The sequence below is a fragment of the Amphiura filiformis genome, chromosome 3 (assembly GCF_039555335.1).
Source record: "Amphiura filiformis chromosome 3, Afil_fr2py, whole genome shotgun sequence".
Lineage (NCBI taxonomy): Eukaryota > Metazoa > Echinodermata > Ophiuroidea > Amphilepidida > Amphiuridae > Amphiura > Amphiura filiformis.
Window position 1 is genome coordinate 10,335,125 of NC_092630.1, and position 18,480 is coordinate 10,353,604.

Consider the following 18,480-nt stretch of genomic DNA (forward strand, 5'->3'; position numbering starts at 1 on the left):
GAAAACACACTTCAACAATATTTTTAAATGTTTTCAAAAAATGTTATTGCAAACTATTTTTGCAAACATTTGTGCAAAATATTGTGTCAATACTTAAATAACATTATGTTAAAATATTTGAACCCAGCAAACACAGAAATGTTCTTAAAATGTTTTTTTCAAAACCTTTTAATTACATTTAAATGTCGGGTTATATAAAGGTCATGTAAATGTTTTTAAAACGTTATTGAAAATATTTTGGGCAAACATTTTTTGCAAAATATTTTTTCAACCCCAAAATGACATTCTGTTTAGAATGATTTGTACCAAGTTTTCAAAAATGTTTTTGGAATATTATTAAAACGTTTTTATACCCTTTATATAACCCGACATTTAAATGTTTTCTGTAAAACATTTGTGTTTGCTGTGCAGTAAATTGCCAACAAATGTTATTTAATGTTATGAAAACGTTTTATACCATTAATGTACCCTTTATATAACCCGACATTTAAACGTTTTCTGACAACCTTTTATAACCTTTTACGAATAATGTCGAAAACGTTTTGTGTTTGCTGGGCCCCTTTTTGATATGAAAATTATGGGTCAACCCCATAGAAAAGCATATAAACTCAATTTTTCCAGGAAAATTTGTGGTCATTTTTTTCAGGGCCCCCCTTAGGAGGGTCAAACATTTTCAGCCCCCCCCCCTTTTTTGCGTCAGGCCCCCCTTACAAGTGTTTGTGAACGGTCCCTTAATAACCTTTTGCTAGAGGCAACTAGACTCTCAAGTTACAGCCTGCACTCAGTCGTGGTTCTTAAAGGGGCACTTCCTGATCCACAGGCCACAGCCTCATATATTTCCCAACCTACTCCATGAGTTGAGATTTTTATACCATCAGAAAACTACAGGACTACTACAAAGCCAAGACTACATCCTTTCAGATTAGGTCGTTTGACCTGAGACTAATATTCAGGTATATTATTAGTCAAAGATATCGTCCAATTTGTAGCACATGGGCGCTGAATCTGAGCTAATCTGGTATTGTGGTAATATGCCTAACTCGCACACTCTTGATTCCAGAAAAATACAACACAACTATTTTGAATTAAAAATATATTACATGTATTTTTGATTTGCCAAATAAATTCCTAATCCTTTTCTCACGGTTCTAACAGGCATAAAAGTTATATTTTTGCAATTTGAGATCCTGAGAAAATGGGCCAAAAACATGCAATTTTGCATGTTTAAAAAAAACTTAGCATAAGTCTAAGCATTCAAAATATTGAGTATAGGCTAAGAGTTGACTTATAATTTGATTTAATATTATTCTTATTAGTTAATGAAATAGATTTCCTAAACTTATTAACTTATGCGTAACTGATTAGTCTTTGTACAAGTCTTTGGGCTTGATTGTCACAGTACGACAAGCCGCAACCTAAAACGCATGTTTTGGCCCTTATTTTCAAAAATTGTCAAAATAATCAAATGAAGAGCTTTGTTGCAAAACTTCTTACATCCACTTGAGCAATTTTGAGAACACATCAAAAAATCATCAAAAAAATCACTAATATAAGGGGTTTTCAACAAAAGCAGTTTTGGTCATCCTATCCTATCGCGGAGTATCAACGGGAGTGTTCGCGGAGTACAGTGCGCGTATCGGAAAAGCATTACAGTGTGACTAACAGGTGCATCTCATCGGACCAATAATTATAGGCCTTATTTTCAACACATATTTCAATACCGAACAAGTGCACACACTAAACACGTACATATAGACGTACATATAGGCCTATTTCAGCAGAACATGACTATTTCCGGAATCCTCCAGAATGGTTAACATAACAATTATCCGTTGTGGTAAGGCCTATAACCGTTTTTGCGTTCACGTTTTTCGCGATTTCATTACGCCTATATCCACGTCCAGATACTAATTTCGGTTTCTCTATAATGTGGTAAGAGGGCAGGGCTTGGAAGAGGCGAATGATGGGTTTAACTACACCGAAGTAAGCATCACACTCCGGGCATCACACCTATAAAACAGAGTTGATTAAGTTGTGTCAAGTTGGGTCTTGATCATTGAGAGACGCATTTCATAGTAGTTTAAAAAGTCAGGGCAGGTATATGGGTACCGGGTTTGGGTAATTAGAAATAGGCCTATGACGAGAAGCGCCCGACCCGAGAACCGCGAAATCTAGTCATTACTATTTTTGATGATTTTTTTTATGCTTTCTCCAAATTGCTCAAGTGGATGTAAGGGGTTTTGTAACAAAGCTGTTCAAATATGACTTTCATTGCCCGTTAGAACTATTATAAGTAAAGAACTTAGGATTTTTTCATTTGGCAAAACAAGATAATATTAGATCTGTATTTTCCTGGAACAGTGAGTAATCAACTGAAATTTTGGAAATAATAATTAGCTTTTTTTTGTTGAAGGTATTGAATCCGCACTCTAAAAGAGAATGTAAAATCACGAAATCCATCGCATCGTCAAAAGTCTCGTTTCAGCCCAATCCTAATCGGGCAATGAAAGTCATATTGGAATCGGGAGTCAGGCCTGAAGTGTGAATGTAATTTTCATAATCATAAAGAAATAATTTCTCCAATTGTTAAGCACGGAATGATGATTTAAAAAGGTAAAGAATGAAAGAAATTTTTAAAATTATAAATAATCCTCCTTTTTTATTTTTGAAATCCTTTTGCGCTCTTTATCTCAGCCAATTACACTGAAATTTAATTAAATTTATTACCGGTACTAAATTATGGCATACGCCCTCTTTCTTAGAAGACCTTTACAAAGGTATACGTTTATAGAGGGCAATGTTAAGATAGAATAATATAATTGTTCCAGAGGTGTCCAGACAGAACCGTTTCCGCGAGGACGCGTGGGAAGGGGTTGTGGGTGTGGCAGTATAGGTGATGACAATCTTATTTCAGATGGGTCAAATTTCCGGTGTAATGACTCCCAGTACAGTCAGATATCCGAGTGAAGTGCTATTTTGACCCATCACACCAGTCGTCCAATATCCAGTGTTCAGCATTGACTTTCGGTGTGTGTGGGTGGGGGGGGAATATATTTTCATGTTTAATTTTTAACCCCACCCCCTCTTCGTGAAACTTTTTGATCTCCTCTTATAGACCTTATAGATTTTCCAGAACTACTTTATCCGCGGGGAAATTTGTGAAGCTAATTGAGCCAAATTGAAGTAAATAATAGTAAAACTGGTCATTCAAAACTCGGGCATTTCGTGATCCACAGCATCATCATCCCACTTTTCTCAATAAAAATTCCTTTAAAAAAGGAATGTGGCGCCCAATGTGAACTTGGACGTGATATGGTGAAGAATTCCATGGTGTGTAGATTTGGTATTATAATGATTTTTCTAGGGAAGAGTAGAAGATGATCAAATGCAAGAGAAATGTGTTTGATTGGGGAAGGTGTTCTGACAATCCAAATATAAACTTAGTCCACCTCAAATGACCTGTAACAATTTGTGATTGACATTACTTAATTCACCTCGGATGACTTTGATCTGACATTCAACATTTTCGCGCTTACACCAATCATATCCATAACAATTTAACTCTTACAACTTCCTGTCAACTCTCTAATTTAAAACTCTAAATTTCTGTCTGTTTGCCTTTTCTGTCTTATAACATTTAGTACACTACAGTTTGTTACAATTATTAAGATAAGCAAACATTGCTGGGTAGATAACAGGATTTAGTTATTTACTTAATCCAATCATGGAGGTAGAAGCTAGTCAATTTTGGTCTTCAGTGTTTTAAAATACAACAATGTAGAACATGTATAATTAATATGCCGTGTTGTTTGCATACAGTTTGCCGCCCAATTGTGCCACCATATTGCAACTTTGGCAATAACCGCTAAATAGATTCTATGGTATATAATTAGCAAACAAAGGCCTCATTAATTGATCTTATCACTATGGACCACAAGAGTCTCATCCCAATGGCACAGTCCAATAACCTCAATTACATAATCACAGTGCAAAATTTGACTTCAAGTTGCAGAGTATGAGTTTGTGTATCCAATTTTTCAAAGGATGAATGTACAAATGTATTAGGGTTTAAGAACTGTTCCCATGATAGATGAGCATGTTGTGGATCCTAGTGTATGGTCAAATGTCACCGTCTATCGGGTTCTAAGGCACACGGTAAACTGGTTGAACGCATACAAAGGTCAGGATTTATTTGGTGTTTTTATAAATCCTAATTTTGTATTTTAAACAAAGGATATACGTTCACCATTTTATCCCGTGCATATCAGAAAACAATAATAAAATAAAATCCAAGCAAATTGTGGTTTTATTTCTGAGCTGGGCATAATTTTAGCAAAACAATTGCGAAGTCAATCTAGCAAGAGTGAAATTAGAATCTTTTCACAAAGTCATGCCTATATTGTGGCGCGCCTCCGTAGAGGGCGCCACAAAAAAAGTTGAGATTTGTATACTACTGGAAGCCTCTGGCTACATAACGCTTATGTACAACAAAATGCTTGCAAGTTAATTCATTTAGCAAAAATATCGTGAAATTTGAATTTTGTTCAGGTATACCAGAACGAAATTACAACACATTGTCTATGGAGCAGTGGAATAGACATAATCATGTATAACTCGCAAACACAAAATCGGAACCAACTGAAATTTTGGGGATAAGCTTTTTTCGTGGATATCTACTGAAAAATGCCACAAAAAGAGGATGCTAGGATCACGAAATACTCCTTTAAAAAGAAAATTATTTTACCGGCTAAGGGACCACAGCACCCGCTCCCTCAGTTTGCGCCCGAGTTTGCGCGTCTACGCCACTGACAAGAGCCCCCCAAGACGAATGATACCTACTGGACACAAAAGACACAGACAGAGTCCCGGTCGATCAGAGTTCATTATAATTATACCATTTAATTGTTTCATGGAAATACAACCTGAATAAATATGTTAAAGGAATAAAGAACTAAATTTAAAATCTTCTCCGTCGGCTTTTCCACCGACCAAATTTAATGTATTTATAACTCCTCTCACCGCACGTCACTGATGAGAGGCGTATTCTACAGTAACTCCCAGATGGACGCAATTAATTGCATAGGTCTTGGTTAAATTATTGCATAGGCCTTGATTCAATAAATAGTTCAGCACCCTTTCTAATTAGACATTTAGAAAAGAAAGACAATATCTACTTTATACTATGCGGTAGAGCTTCAACTTTACACTATCTCCGAAATGGAGGGAAAATTGCTAATTTGACTTTTAGCAATGTCTAGAGAAGGAAAGAATCTCTACTGCTACAGAATCTACTTCCCCTTCTCAGTGTCAATGTTATTATTTGCTATCTGGACCTCAGCTGCACTGTTTAGTTGCACACAAACTCCGAAATGGAGGAAATTCCTGATTAGACATAAAAGAGAAATTTCTACACCTAGATAACCCTCGTGAAATACAGAAAGAACATAATTAATACACGTATATTATGAATACATAAAATGCAAACAATAAAACTATTATATGAAACACATTATATGACCCTAAAAAGAATTAGATACTATCCAAATTAAACAGGTACGCTTTAATAGCGTATGGCAAGAGACGTGGCCTGACCAGAGTGGCCTGACACAGTTTGTTCACATGCGCTGTCAAGGAGCAATGATGATCAAATGCGACTCCTATCGGACCTGATGGTAAAAATATCACTCTGTCCGATGGCACTAATAGGGTCAGCGAGTGTAAAAGGAGAGGTGGTGTGTACTACCTCAGTCTTGTTATCATTAAGCTGGTTCACCATCAGCAATGCATCTATCCAACCGGGAAATGGCAGCATCTCTTTCATAGGGGTCAAATGAACAGTACAACTGTGTAGTGTATCATCCACGTAAGAGATCACATTAATTTCATGGCCAGAAATCACAAGGTCCAACCACCGATCCTTGCGGTACGCCGTAGATAAAGTTTATGCGATTGAGAGACTTGAGAACCAACTGCATGCAATCGACTGCATCCGATCTGTGTTGTGCTCAAACCACTGTACATGTAGTTCGGTACCGGTAAATCCGTGCCTGGACTGCAGTGGACTGAGAAGTAGGCCCTATACCATGGTCAACGGTGCCGGATGCTGCTGTTAAGGCTAAGAGAACAAGGACTGTATCCTTCCTACTGTCCATTGCACAGAGAAGATCGTTTTGTAGGCGCAGAAGAGCTGTTACATTTGGTACTGCAATTGGGTCGGTAAGCAAATTGGTGGGGTGCATACAACTTGATACAAGTTGTTAGAGGCAAGATGTTCAGGCATATATCATATATTCACCTTTGAATTTCAGGGTATAAAGAGTTGTCAACTGTAGCTACACTTATACTACTGATTCTACTGCCCTTCCCAGTGTAAATCTTATAATTCACTAAATATCTGGGACTTAAGCCTCAATCCTGAAACATTGATTCAATCACCATTGAAGGCTGATAGTGCTCTTCGTCGCGTTGGCTTTTTCTGCGGTCTCACATATTTTGATCGCTGCCACTCCGTCCTTTCTCGTAACACGCAATTTCTCCTTGCCTAAAAAGAACAAGAAAAACAAAAGTATGCTCAGTATCCGATGTCAGAATCGTGACCGGGTGTAAGAAAAAAAAAATGAACTTGAGACCTTTGTAATGAATGTCAACTGCATAACCTGCATCGAATAAAATATCCAACTGTTTTCTGATGTGGTACATGGTATAGGTGCAGTGGCGTAGCTTAGATTTGACGGTGTATGGGGTGTGTGTGTGTGTGTGCGAGTCCATGCAAGGGCGGGCCCAACTTAGCTCTAAAAACAGGACAAGACCCCCCCCCCCCTAAAAAAAGCCTTCCCGCTTTATACCCGTTTCAAAATTGAGCTTCAAAAGGATTTTACTCCTTCAGACGGTTCATACCGTGCAGGCTGTAGGTCAACCCGATCTGTCTTGTAGCATTGGCCTGTTCATTCATCATATTCGTTTGACACAAAAATCCACCTAGATTATAAAATAGTGTCTACAAAATTGTACATTATGGAGCACTTCGCGCGCAAATTGTCCCGGCACTTTTTTTTCCTGCCCTTCACCACGCTATACTGGGGGACTGATGGGAAGCAGCGTAACCAACCTTTGGGTGTGTGTGTGGGGGAGGGGGGCAAATTGTTGTCCCATTTGTCAATTTTTCGTCCCTGACAAATTTCTGTCATACAAACCTTGGATAACTTTGATAAAATGATCCAATTCGAGATAATACGATTCCCTGTATCGCTGTTGGAACGATGGTTGTAAAAGTGGTCGATTCATGCCGTTAGCAGTGTACAATTTAGATTGGTCATCGTGGAAATTAGCTCCCTCCAACATGCCTCCTATACCGAATACCTGCAAATTTAAGGAAGAAAGATCGGTAAAATCTGAGAGAGAGAGAAAGGGGGGAGAGGGGTATAGGAAGAGAGAGAGGGGCACGGTGAGAGGAGAGGGAGAGAAAGAGAAAGAGGGGAGATAGGAGGCAGAGAGCAGAAGGAGAGGAGAGAGAGAGAGAGAGAGAGAGGGGGAGAGAGAGAGAGAGAGAGAGAGAGGGGAGGGAGAAAGTAGAAAGAATTGGAGAGAGGAGAGAGCAGCGGAGAGTCGGAAGAGAGGCAGCAGTGGCGTAACTAGCGGGGGGCAGAGGGGGGCAACGTGACCCGGGCGCTACCTTTAGGGGGGGTGCCAAATTGACCAATTCAGCATCGATTCTGCGCCCTCCAAGCGATTAAAGTCAAAATTTATCGCGCTTCAGCTGCATTTCAACACTGAAATCAATTGAAAGAACATTTTAAGACCGATATTCAACTTCTAGTAACCAAAATTTATTACTGATAGGCCTAATTTGTCCAAAATTTTGCAGGCTCCGCGCTGGTTGTTTCAAGAATTGGGGGAGGGATAACTGTAACAGGAAAACCGGAGGGGATTATGAGATTATTAAGAGGCGGTTTACCATGATTACGGACGGGCGGACCCGTGCTGGGGTCGACAGCATGAAAATGAACGGCCTAAATAGTAAGCAGACGAAACACAAGATGTAGAATGTTCACAGTTCTCATATTATTATTTCTTTCCATCAATGGATTCCATCAACAGCAATAGCTGTCTACACAAAGTCGTAGTCAATGCCGTAAGTTAATACAATATTTTCGATTGTGGATTTACGTGCTGTACTAGCTTGTACTGAGGGATAGAAATGACAAGGCATTTATACATAAGCTTACAAAGAGCAAATGCCTACCTGATATTTAGGCCTAAAGTTTAACGCAACCTAGCAAGATACAGAAAGGGAGTCTTTAAAAGAGAAAGTGTTATTTTTAACACCAAGTTACGAGCACCAGGCCAGCCGACCTCAAGCATTAAATACCTATTCGAAAACACGCAGTAAATATCGCGCGGCTTATGCCTGGGCTTCTTCATGCCTTAGACATGCGTGCGTACAGTATTGAAATAGTGATAGTTTGGCAAGGCTCCAGTTGCGTTCATGCGGGTTGTTTATTATTTAAGATGTTCAAATGTTGACACAGGAAGATTTTGATTTATAATCATGAGGGGGATGTTATTTAGCTTAAAAGTACATGGCTCGGCTCTATGACAGAGATATGGTTCACTACAATGGCTGAGGTTAAAGCTTAACCGATGCACGCACACTGCATAGGCCAAACAGTTTATGCTAAGCTTAAACCAAATATTAAAAACCCTGGTTAACCTTTGCTTCATCCGGCAGTATCAGTCATCTTAAATGTGCATTGACACCTTGGAGCAAAGAAGCTCTCATAAATGGGTCGCACGGCAGAAGATAACAGATATTATACAGCAAAGACTCAACCTTTTGCACAGCCATTGTAGTAACCACATCTCCATCAGGAACCTGCAGGAGGCCTATCAGCCTCCATATCATCAGCGAGCCGACTTACAATACATAAAAAGTTACATGTCCAGATTTGATTTAGTCATTAATTAGGCCTAAAATTTAGTACCAAATACCGGTTTACAGGGCCACTGCCGGCATGGCAGTGGCTTTTCTAACCCTTTTACATCTCACCTGCAGATCTTCTGTCTGTTGAAATAGAAATCAACTGTAAATCTAAATAATTGAGCTAAATAAAAACTATGTCTCTCACGAATCAAGTCTGCTGTCGGAATGACGCTACTTGTTTTAAAAAGCGACGCCAAAAAGTCTGTCTCATTGCTCATGCGCAACTCCTCAGAATTAGCTGATTGGTTTAGCGCGGCAACTTCTAGCCAGGTTGACTCCGCCCACAATAATATAGAGGCGTATGATCGTGCCAGGGCAGCGCGACATCATTGTAGTCGATTATGCTGAAATTTAAGGCCTACTTGTATTAATTATCTGATCATGTTGAATTTTAAGGTCTACATTTATATTAAAGAATTATTTAGTTAACCAGCACATTTATACCACACATTATATAGAAATATAATACGCCTCGATAATTTAAATACATTTAACATAAAGGGCCAAAAGTAGCTTCATTACATTCCTCCCAACCGGCGGAAGATTATTTCAGGGGAAATAATCTGACATACTACAAACAATAAAAATAATGAAGCGACTTTCTGAACCAGTAAGACTCACATGAAATCTTTATAAACAAGTACATCATCTGCACACCACGGTAATCTATGAGGTTACTTCTACTACACACAGGTTAACTCACGCCGAACTTATTTCCCACTGTCAGTACGTTTTAGTACCAGAAGCTTATTAACCTTCGTGCATCCTATTTTCTTCAAAACAACACAGTAGAAAGACCTCACAGATCCACCATAAATGTCAACTGACGTACCATACATTATGATTACTCTGACCATATCCCAACTTACCAAAATGTTTCTGAATTTGTCACTTGTGATCGACCTTTTACACGGTTATTCACATTCATACCTGTTTGTACCTTTGTTTACATCCTGCAGCTGGAAATACGGTCAGAGGTCATCCGAAATTTGCAGGATTTGACAAAAGAAACATTCTATATTTAAGCGAACATTCTAAATTTTTATTATTTCTTCTGAAACCAACAATTGAACAATACACTTGAATTATTTCAAGGGTTCTCAGAAGAATTCAAACATATAACAATGTCACAAATTATGGCTGAGGAATCACGATCAAACAATTTTAGAGAAACAATTTGCACTGGAATTTCGCGAGTGTCAAAGAAAACATTTGATGACAATACGCGTGCGCAGAAACTTTTATCAAAAAGTTTTGGTTGATACCCGCGTGTTTTGAAAACAACTACCATACTGGGAATTCATACAGGACCTACACCTTTGAAAAAACATTCCTAAACCATGCTAAAGCATGTTAAATTCTTGCCTGAAAATTCGCGCAACTCTGACATCAGATTTAAAGCTAAAACAATGCAGTAATTGAAACAATTTGGAATCACCATGCCTCTCAGCCATAATTTATTTTTATGAGCAAGAACTGGTCAACTTCAAGTGCACCTGCCAAAGTAGCAAGTATTCGAAAGTCACCTGGTGTTAAAACACCAGGACCTTTCTCAGCACAAAAAAAAAAAATGATTAAAAGCTATTCAACCAGTATTTAAATGCCCCAAACAGTGGTGTGGTCGAACATGCCAGAGCAGCACGTATTCGGATTACCATAGGCTTTCCTCACAACCTTTACACTGTTAGCATTTAATAATAAAACTTATTTCCCTTGTCTGGTTGTCCTAAACAACCATCAAATATATATTTGTTTTAGAGAACGCATCAGGAAATACACATTACTGAATATTTTTATTTCTTTTGGTCATTTTGGTATCTCCGAATTCGAAATCCAATAAACTCTGCCATTTAGCTTCCTTTTTGGTTGGTCGCCAGTAGTAGCCCATCCAGCTCCGTTTGCTTGACAACTAAGATTTGCCACGTTTCCGATTGGCCGTATCTGTACGTACGCGTTTTACCGTCCGCTATAGGTAAGTTGGGAGGTGAATTCTTGTTCCGGTAACTCTGCTGGCGTCATGAGGATAACCCTCATAGATGAGGATAAAACCTCATATTTCTATTTAGATGAGGATAAACCCTCATATTTCTATTTAGATGAGGATAAACCCTCATATTTCTATTTTTATAAATTTTCTTTTATTATTTATTTACCAAGGGACTTATTTTGAAATCTGATAAAACAAAACGAACGTATTTCTAGAACGTTTTTAATCACAAAAGTTTTAAGTTTTTTTTTGCCACTTCCTGTTCAGACTGATAGACGTGCCATGAATATATTTCATAGGATGTATTATTATTTAGTAGGCCTTGTTATCTGCTATTTATCTACTGATCCCATACCACTTGGGTTTCTTTAGTATTCGTCCCCTTTTTGACCGGGTTTCTGGGATATCAGCAGTCATAGGCCTAACGTCTTATGACTCATAAAAATCATCGTTTTCTTCGCTTATATAGATTCAGATATGTCCAGCTCTAGTTTTCTTACGTTACCACCATACGGGCTAAAATAGGCCTACGATTTATTTGTTCAACGCTGGTGTAGGCCTATGGACCGTCCCAGAAAGATTTAAATTTTTGGGCACACTCCCTTTTTCTTAGCAGGTCTAAAATACCAGACTATACGGGTTTTCTCTAGTAATGAGGGTATTTTGACCATAGATTGATCAAGTCTACGGGCAACTTTACATTTCTTACCTAGAAATACCTCATAGGGTGTAAACCCAGTGCTACTCTGCACCGACGATCTGTAGGCCATATTTTTACATACGGGAGATAAAGTCCCAGTCTTTCTGATTTTGTTGAGTATTTAATTTGAGCACCTGTTGTAAGGTCCTGTTTTGTTTTTCTACAAACCCCTTATTTGAAGGGTGAAAACTAGTGGTTCTACTCTTACACGTGTACTCCTAACACGTCTACGATGAGTACCATCATTGACTAAAAAGTTTACTTTCAACATTTGCCTATAGATCCTGAATGTATACCTTTTTTGGAACTCCAAAAATACTTATAATATGGTAAATCAGAACTTAAACAATGGTTTTGGCAAGGGTATAGAAGTCACCCACGGAGAAGTAATCTCCAATACGCAATCATTTACCATGAAACTCATCAGTTACATCCATGATTCGCTCGGGGCATCACCATTGTGGCGTCTCTGGAGGGTTTTACGCATTTCGTGGGTTTCAGCTTTTGTACATGCATTTGGGACATTTTTAGACCCACTCAACGACCTCCCGATGCTGCCCCACCCATAGTGTTCCTTAACACGCTCGAAAATTTTGTCTTGACCCAAATGCCTAGAACATTTCGCATCGCTCGTGCAATTGTCATAATGTCGACTTTTACGCAATTTTTCAGGTAACACTAATAATGGTTTTCTTTTCTAGGGATCCCTATTTACTCGGACTAGACACAGCAGACCTTCCGCCGCTAATATAAAGTCCTCCCAACTGCCAACATTCCCAATATTTACGGAATGTTGGCTTACGAGTACTCACTTCTTCCCATTTTGGTTTCTGAGCACTCTCGGTAAACATCTATACGCTTCCCCAATTTCGGGGTCTTCCAATTTACATTGTTAAAGATCCTTTTAACCAAAGCTCTGAATAACTGAAATTACTGAATCACTATTTCTGACTTTATTATACTTGTTTACTTTCCTCACTTTTCATGAATTGAATCATTTCTGACTCTGAAATAGGTTCACAAATAGCAGAAACGGTATCTTTATAAATTCTCTGAATTTCATCACTTGGATTAACATCCCCATGTCACCATGTTTCCGAATCCCGAATTTATACAACTCCTTTAATCACACCTGAACATACCTTTCCATAACTCAAAATTATATAGGCTCAACAACTCCGCATTTAGTAAAAACATATTTATGAAGAATGCAGGAATAAGCATTGATTCACTCTCAGGCGGCAATATCACATCTTGATGCGCACAGAAATCGTAGTCCAAGATCATCTATTTCGGCTACCCATGCTCATTATCTATATCTAATTTGAAAATGCCTTTTTCTTTTAACTTCAATTTCCACCGCTAGCGGTCATCATGAACATGATGAAATGTCAAAGAAACGGAGGTTTAAAGGTGACAGGAGTTTATTCATAAATATTGGAATTCATAACAGTGACCAATGATCCAGAATCCGATCAAGATAAATCTATACATCTTGAACCTTTTTGAAATATACGCACCATCCCCTATCGATTGATTGTTTTTTTTTTTTTTTTTTTTTTTAATTTTCATTCGCTGCAAAGGGTCTTTCCGGTGTTTAACTCCGACCCTCTAGACCGGCTTGATCTACTGAGTTTTTCTTATAATTTGCTCTCTGATTTCTACGTGGGCAGTCTCTTTGGACATGACCCTTTTTATGGCAGAAGTAGCAAGTGAGTTTGCCGTAACCTGGCGATGGTCCTCCAGCTCTGGCATGACGGGGTGGCTCAGAAAATTTAGATGACTGATTTGTGCTCAACATATATACCAGTCTATCAACTTGACTCTGAATGCTGCTCACCCTGCTTGGAACAACTTCTAACCGAGCTAAACTCGTCCCAATTTGTTTAACCATACCAGCAAGATCGTTGCCTTGATCACCACCAGCCCCTTTATGAAGGGCACTCGCAAAAGGAACTTCCTCTTCCTCCTCTAGAACCTGAGGAATGGAATGGCTCACAGTCTCTGTGTTCTTTCTACGTACAGAACCATCAGATAGACCATCTCTATTTTCTTGGTTATTAGAAGGACCAGGGGCCTCTCTGACATGGACTGGGGTTTGATTTGTCGTTCCATTTGCAGAGCTAGCGCTCGCACCTTCTTGCACTGAAATTTGCTCATTTGAGGGCTGATTACTCGCTGATCCTATTTGCTTCCCCGATCGTAAAATCACGTTACTTTCTTGGGTTTCCATCTTTCCAAATTTTAACGCTGATTTTCCTGCAGATATAAAATAGACCCTCCTTAATTATATTTGCTTAATTTCAGTTTCAACGTGAGTCAATTTAAATTTTCTCTAATTTAAACAAATTTCATCTACGCTCACGCCTATAGGGCCAGGAAGTGTTTGTTTATTTATATATTTATAACAAGACATGCACAGCACCACAATATCTTTGTTTTAATACCTCACCTGACTCTGATGTACTACTTTCCGTTAAAACCAATTTTGAACATTTACTTAACAGTTGTGATCATGCAGGAAATTTTGTCCTAACGATACCATGATGTAGGCCTATTAATAGGAGTATTTGCTACTCACATTTCTTGCTCATAGCCTAGCTTACTGCCTTCCTTTAATTTCATAACACATTTGGATCAAAACCTTTTCAATTAATCAATAGGCTCCAATACGACCCGTTTCTACAGTGATTTGCTCAAAAACATGATTAGGCTTACTAATTATGGAGACTGATGCTCCATGTCTATATAAATCCATTTTTAACGGAACATCCCGATTTCTTTTATCCAAAATCGGATCTGCACGTAAGCTTTGACAGGGCATTACATTTTTTTATGTTCCCATTTTCACCAGATTGGAAAGTTATTATCCTGTTTCGGTACGTTCTCATAAAACTCTCCACTTTCCTGATTTTTAAAATAAATTTGAGGTCAATTTTCCTGATAGAAAAGAAAATTTATCCTGCCGCGCTACGCCAGTGTAACAGGAAAACCGGGAGGGGATTATGAGATTATTAAGAGGGCGGTTTACCATGATTACGGACGGGCCGGACCCGTGCTGGGGTCGACAGCATGAAAATGAACGGCCTAAATAGTAAGCAGACGAAACACAAGATGTAGAATGTTCACAGTTCTCATATTATTATTTCTTTCCATCAATGGATTCCATCAACAGCAATAGCTGTCTACACAAAGTCGTAGTCAATGCCGTAAGTTAATACAATATTTTCGGTGTGGATTTACGTGCTGTACTAGCTTGTACTGAGGGATAGAAATGACAAGGCATTTATACATAAGCTTACAAAGAGCAAATGCCTACCTCAGTGTTCGATTTACCACCTGCATACCTGCACCAGTGCATGTAACATTCCCTCTGTGCATGCAGCTTTTCACTACCTGCCTGCACCAGTGCATGTACGATTTTAGCGCTAGCGATATGACAAGGCCAATATACAAAAGTAAACAGCAGTCAGTCCGATTGGGAAAAACCCAATCTATTTTTAGCGCAACATCTTCTGACTTCATTAGAAGGGCTGGCACAAATCGCACAATTGACAATTCCCGATACCCCTATCACGTGAGAACTGTCACTTTTTTTCATTGACTTCCCTAGTCTTCTACACAGCCAGTTTGCATCGGTCTGATACTCGTCCATCCTAACGAACATTCGCGATAGCCACATACAGTCTGGTCCGAGACTATGACTTCCCTTAGAGGGGCTAGCGTAAGGCTAATGAAAGTTGATCCCCAGTTTCCCGTTACATAGTTTTTCATGACTGGGTAGGTGACTGTTTCATTATTCATTATTCATTATTTTCAAACTTTCATTATCGGTGCAAAGTTAATTACGGAATGCTATGTTTTGAGGCCCAAATAAAATAATAAAGTATAGTATTAAATGACCATGCTTCACTCAAATATTTTACCAACTTAGTCTTCAAAACAAATTTTAATTTAGCACATCTTCTTTGGAATCTTCAAATTAACCTATAGGTTGTGCAACATATGAAAGCACCAGAAGTCCATGATAGTCTTTGGAGAACCTGGAGGACTGTGACAACTTGCTTTCCCCAACACTGCATCTCACTATCTCGAGATCAGACAGCGACAGTCCGGCAAATAAAACATTAAATGATTGACCAATGTCGGTTGTAATAATTGTCCACGGCAGTCGGACCTTGCCCTCCTCCTCCACCTTCACAGAAATGAATATATTTATCAAAAACACCAGTAGGGGAAAGTAAAAGTCAAAATGAACAAATAAACAAAATTGAAAGCAGAAATAAACTAAATTTGACAATTCGAACGTTCACATGGAGGTTGCTGGTAAAAATCATCACAGGGTGCACGTGTTAATAATAAAACAACCATGCAAGAAATTGACAAATAAATCATTTTATTTATAAGATTATTTTATTAAATACATATATTTGTAAGAAAAGCAGAATAAATTTGACTTCAAATTTTATTTATTTTATTTATTTTGATGTTGTCTATATATAGCGCGCTACATAGTGCATGGTAGAAATGCTTTCATATTTGTTCATACGCTGGTTCCCGCGAACTTGGCTGCCTCTCTTTGTGTTCGGTCTATCCATTTAGTGGTAGGAGAAACTTAGATGCAGGGAATTGCTAGTCTCCAGTAAATGCGCCCTACGATATCGCCATTTTACCACGTAGTTTAACCCAGCGTTTGCAAAGACTATTCGGGCCGGTCAGGGTCGGCGTAAAAGTGCTTAAAATACGTGTCGGACGTAAAGATGACATTAAAACTATCCTTTTTTCTTAAAAACTTGACAAATATGAAATAATGAAATAATGGAAAATAATGAAATATTTGATCGGCATTTTTTTCTGACCGGAGTCGGGTAACGGGAAACTGGGAGTCAACTTTCATTAGCCTAATGTGACATCATATGCCACCAATTCCCGATACCCTCGCACATGTAGAAGAGTGTCATTTTCATTTCATTGGAAAAAAGGACCGGAATTTAAACCGTGGGAAATATTTGTTTACGTACGGAAAATAATCATAATAATGTTCAGCAAAAAAGGAAATAGCTCAAAAAACACTTGCATCATTCTGGAAATTGTGCACCTTGTCGGCGACTAGTTCTAGAACAGATGAAGCCACAGCATCCAGTGTTTTGGCTGAGGAATGGGCGAGTGATCGGCATAAAAATGACACTGACAGGGGAGCCGGAAATATTATTACAAGCTTAACTGACAATGATCAATGTGATTTTATGTTTGCTTTAATTTTGGTGCATGCACACTTTTTGCTGTGCATGTAGAAATTTTGGGCTACATGCACCAGTGCAGGTAGGAAAAAAATTGTAAATCGGACACTGGCCTACCTGATATTTAGGCCTAAAGTTTAACGCAACCTAGCAAGATACAGAAAGGGAGTCTTTAAAAGAGAAAGTGTTATTTTTAACACCAAATTACGAGCACCAGGCCAGCCGACCTCAAGCATTAAATACCTATTCGAAAACACGCATTAAATATCACGCGCTTATGCCTAGGCTTCTTCATGCCTTAGACATGCGTGCATACAGTATTGAAATAATGATAATTTGGCAAGACTCCATTTGCGTTCATGCGGGTTGTTTATTATTTAAGATGTTCAAATGTTGACACAGGAAGATTTTGATTTATAATAATGAGGGGGATGTTATTTAGCTTAAAAGTACATGGCTCGGTTCTATGACAGAGATATGGTTCACTACAATGGCTGAGGTTAAAGCTTAACCGATGCACGCACACTGGCTGCATAGGCCAAACAGTTTATGCTAAGCTTAAACCAAATATTAAAAACCCTGGTTAACCTTTGCTTCATCCGGCAGTATCAGTCATCTTAAATGTGCATTGACACCTTGGAGCAAAGAAGCTCTCATAAATGGGTCGCACGGCTGAAGATACCAGATATTATACAGCAAAGACTCAACCTTTTGCACAGCCATTGTAGTAACCACATCTCCATCAGGAACCTGCAGGAGGCCTATCAGCCTCCATATCATCAGCGAGCCGGCTTACAATACATAAAAAGTTACATGTCCAGATTTGATTTAGTCATTAATTAGGCCTAAAATTTAGTACCAAATACCGGATTTGGCAGGGCCACTGCCGGCATGGCAGTGGCTTTTCTAACCCTTTTTACATCTCACCTGCAGATCTTCTGTCTGTTGAAATAGAAATCAACTGTAAATCTAAATAATTGAGCTAAATAAAAACTATGTCTCTCACGAATCAAGTCTGCTGTCGGAATGACGCTACTTGTTTTAAAAAGCGACGCCAAAAGTCTGTCTCATTGCTCATGCGCAACTCCTCAGAATTAGCTGATTGGTTTAGCGCGGCAACTTCTAGCCAGGTTGACTCCGCCCACAATAATATAGAGGGCGTATGATCGTGCCAGGGCAGCGCGGACATCATTGTAGTCGATTATGCTGAAATTTAAGGCCTACTTGTATTAATTATCTGATCATGTTGAATTTTAAGGTCTACATTTATATTAAAGAATTATTTAGTTAACCAGCACATTTATACCACACATTATATAGAAATATAATACGCCTACGATAATTTAAATACATTTAACATAAAGGGCCAAAAGTAGCTTCATTACATAACGTATCCTTGGCCATGGGCGCCACAACCACTAGCTACGCCACTGTCCGCTTATAAGATATTCTTGGGTGGGGTGGGTAGGGGCGCCAATTTTGTTTCTTGCCCCGGGCGCTACCAACCCTAGTTACGCCACTGAGAGGCAGTGCCTGGAAGTGGCTACTTTACAGTAGAGTGGCGGTAGAGTGA

The 18,480-nt window shown here is 38.7% G+C and overlaps 1 protein-coding gene across 1 annotated transcript in view; it reads right to left on the reverse strand.

The window, feature by feature from the left end:
• Positions 1 to 4,934: 4,934 nt before the first annotated feature.
• The window catches only part of LOC140148017 (inositol 2-dehydrogenase-like), a 37,193-nt gene continuing 23,647 nt past the window's right edge, over positions 4,935 to 18,480 (reverse strand). Inside the window, exons 7-8 of the mRNA XM_072169844.1 lie at positions 7,194 to 7,359; positions 4,935 to 6,541 (exon numbers count right to left, since the gene is read on the reverse strand). Of these exons, the coding sequence (XP_072025945.1) occupies positions 6,432 to 6,541; positions 7,194 to 7,359 (276 nt within the window). The 3' untranslated portion in view covers positions 4,935 to 6,431. The remainder of the gene's footprint in view (positions 6,542 to 7,193; positions 7,360 to 18,480) is intronic.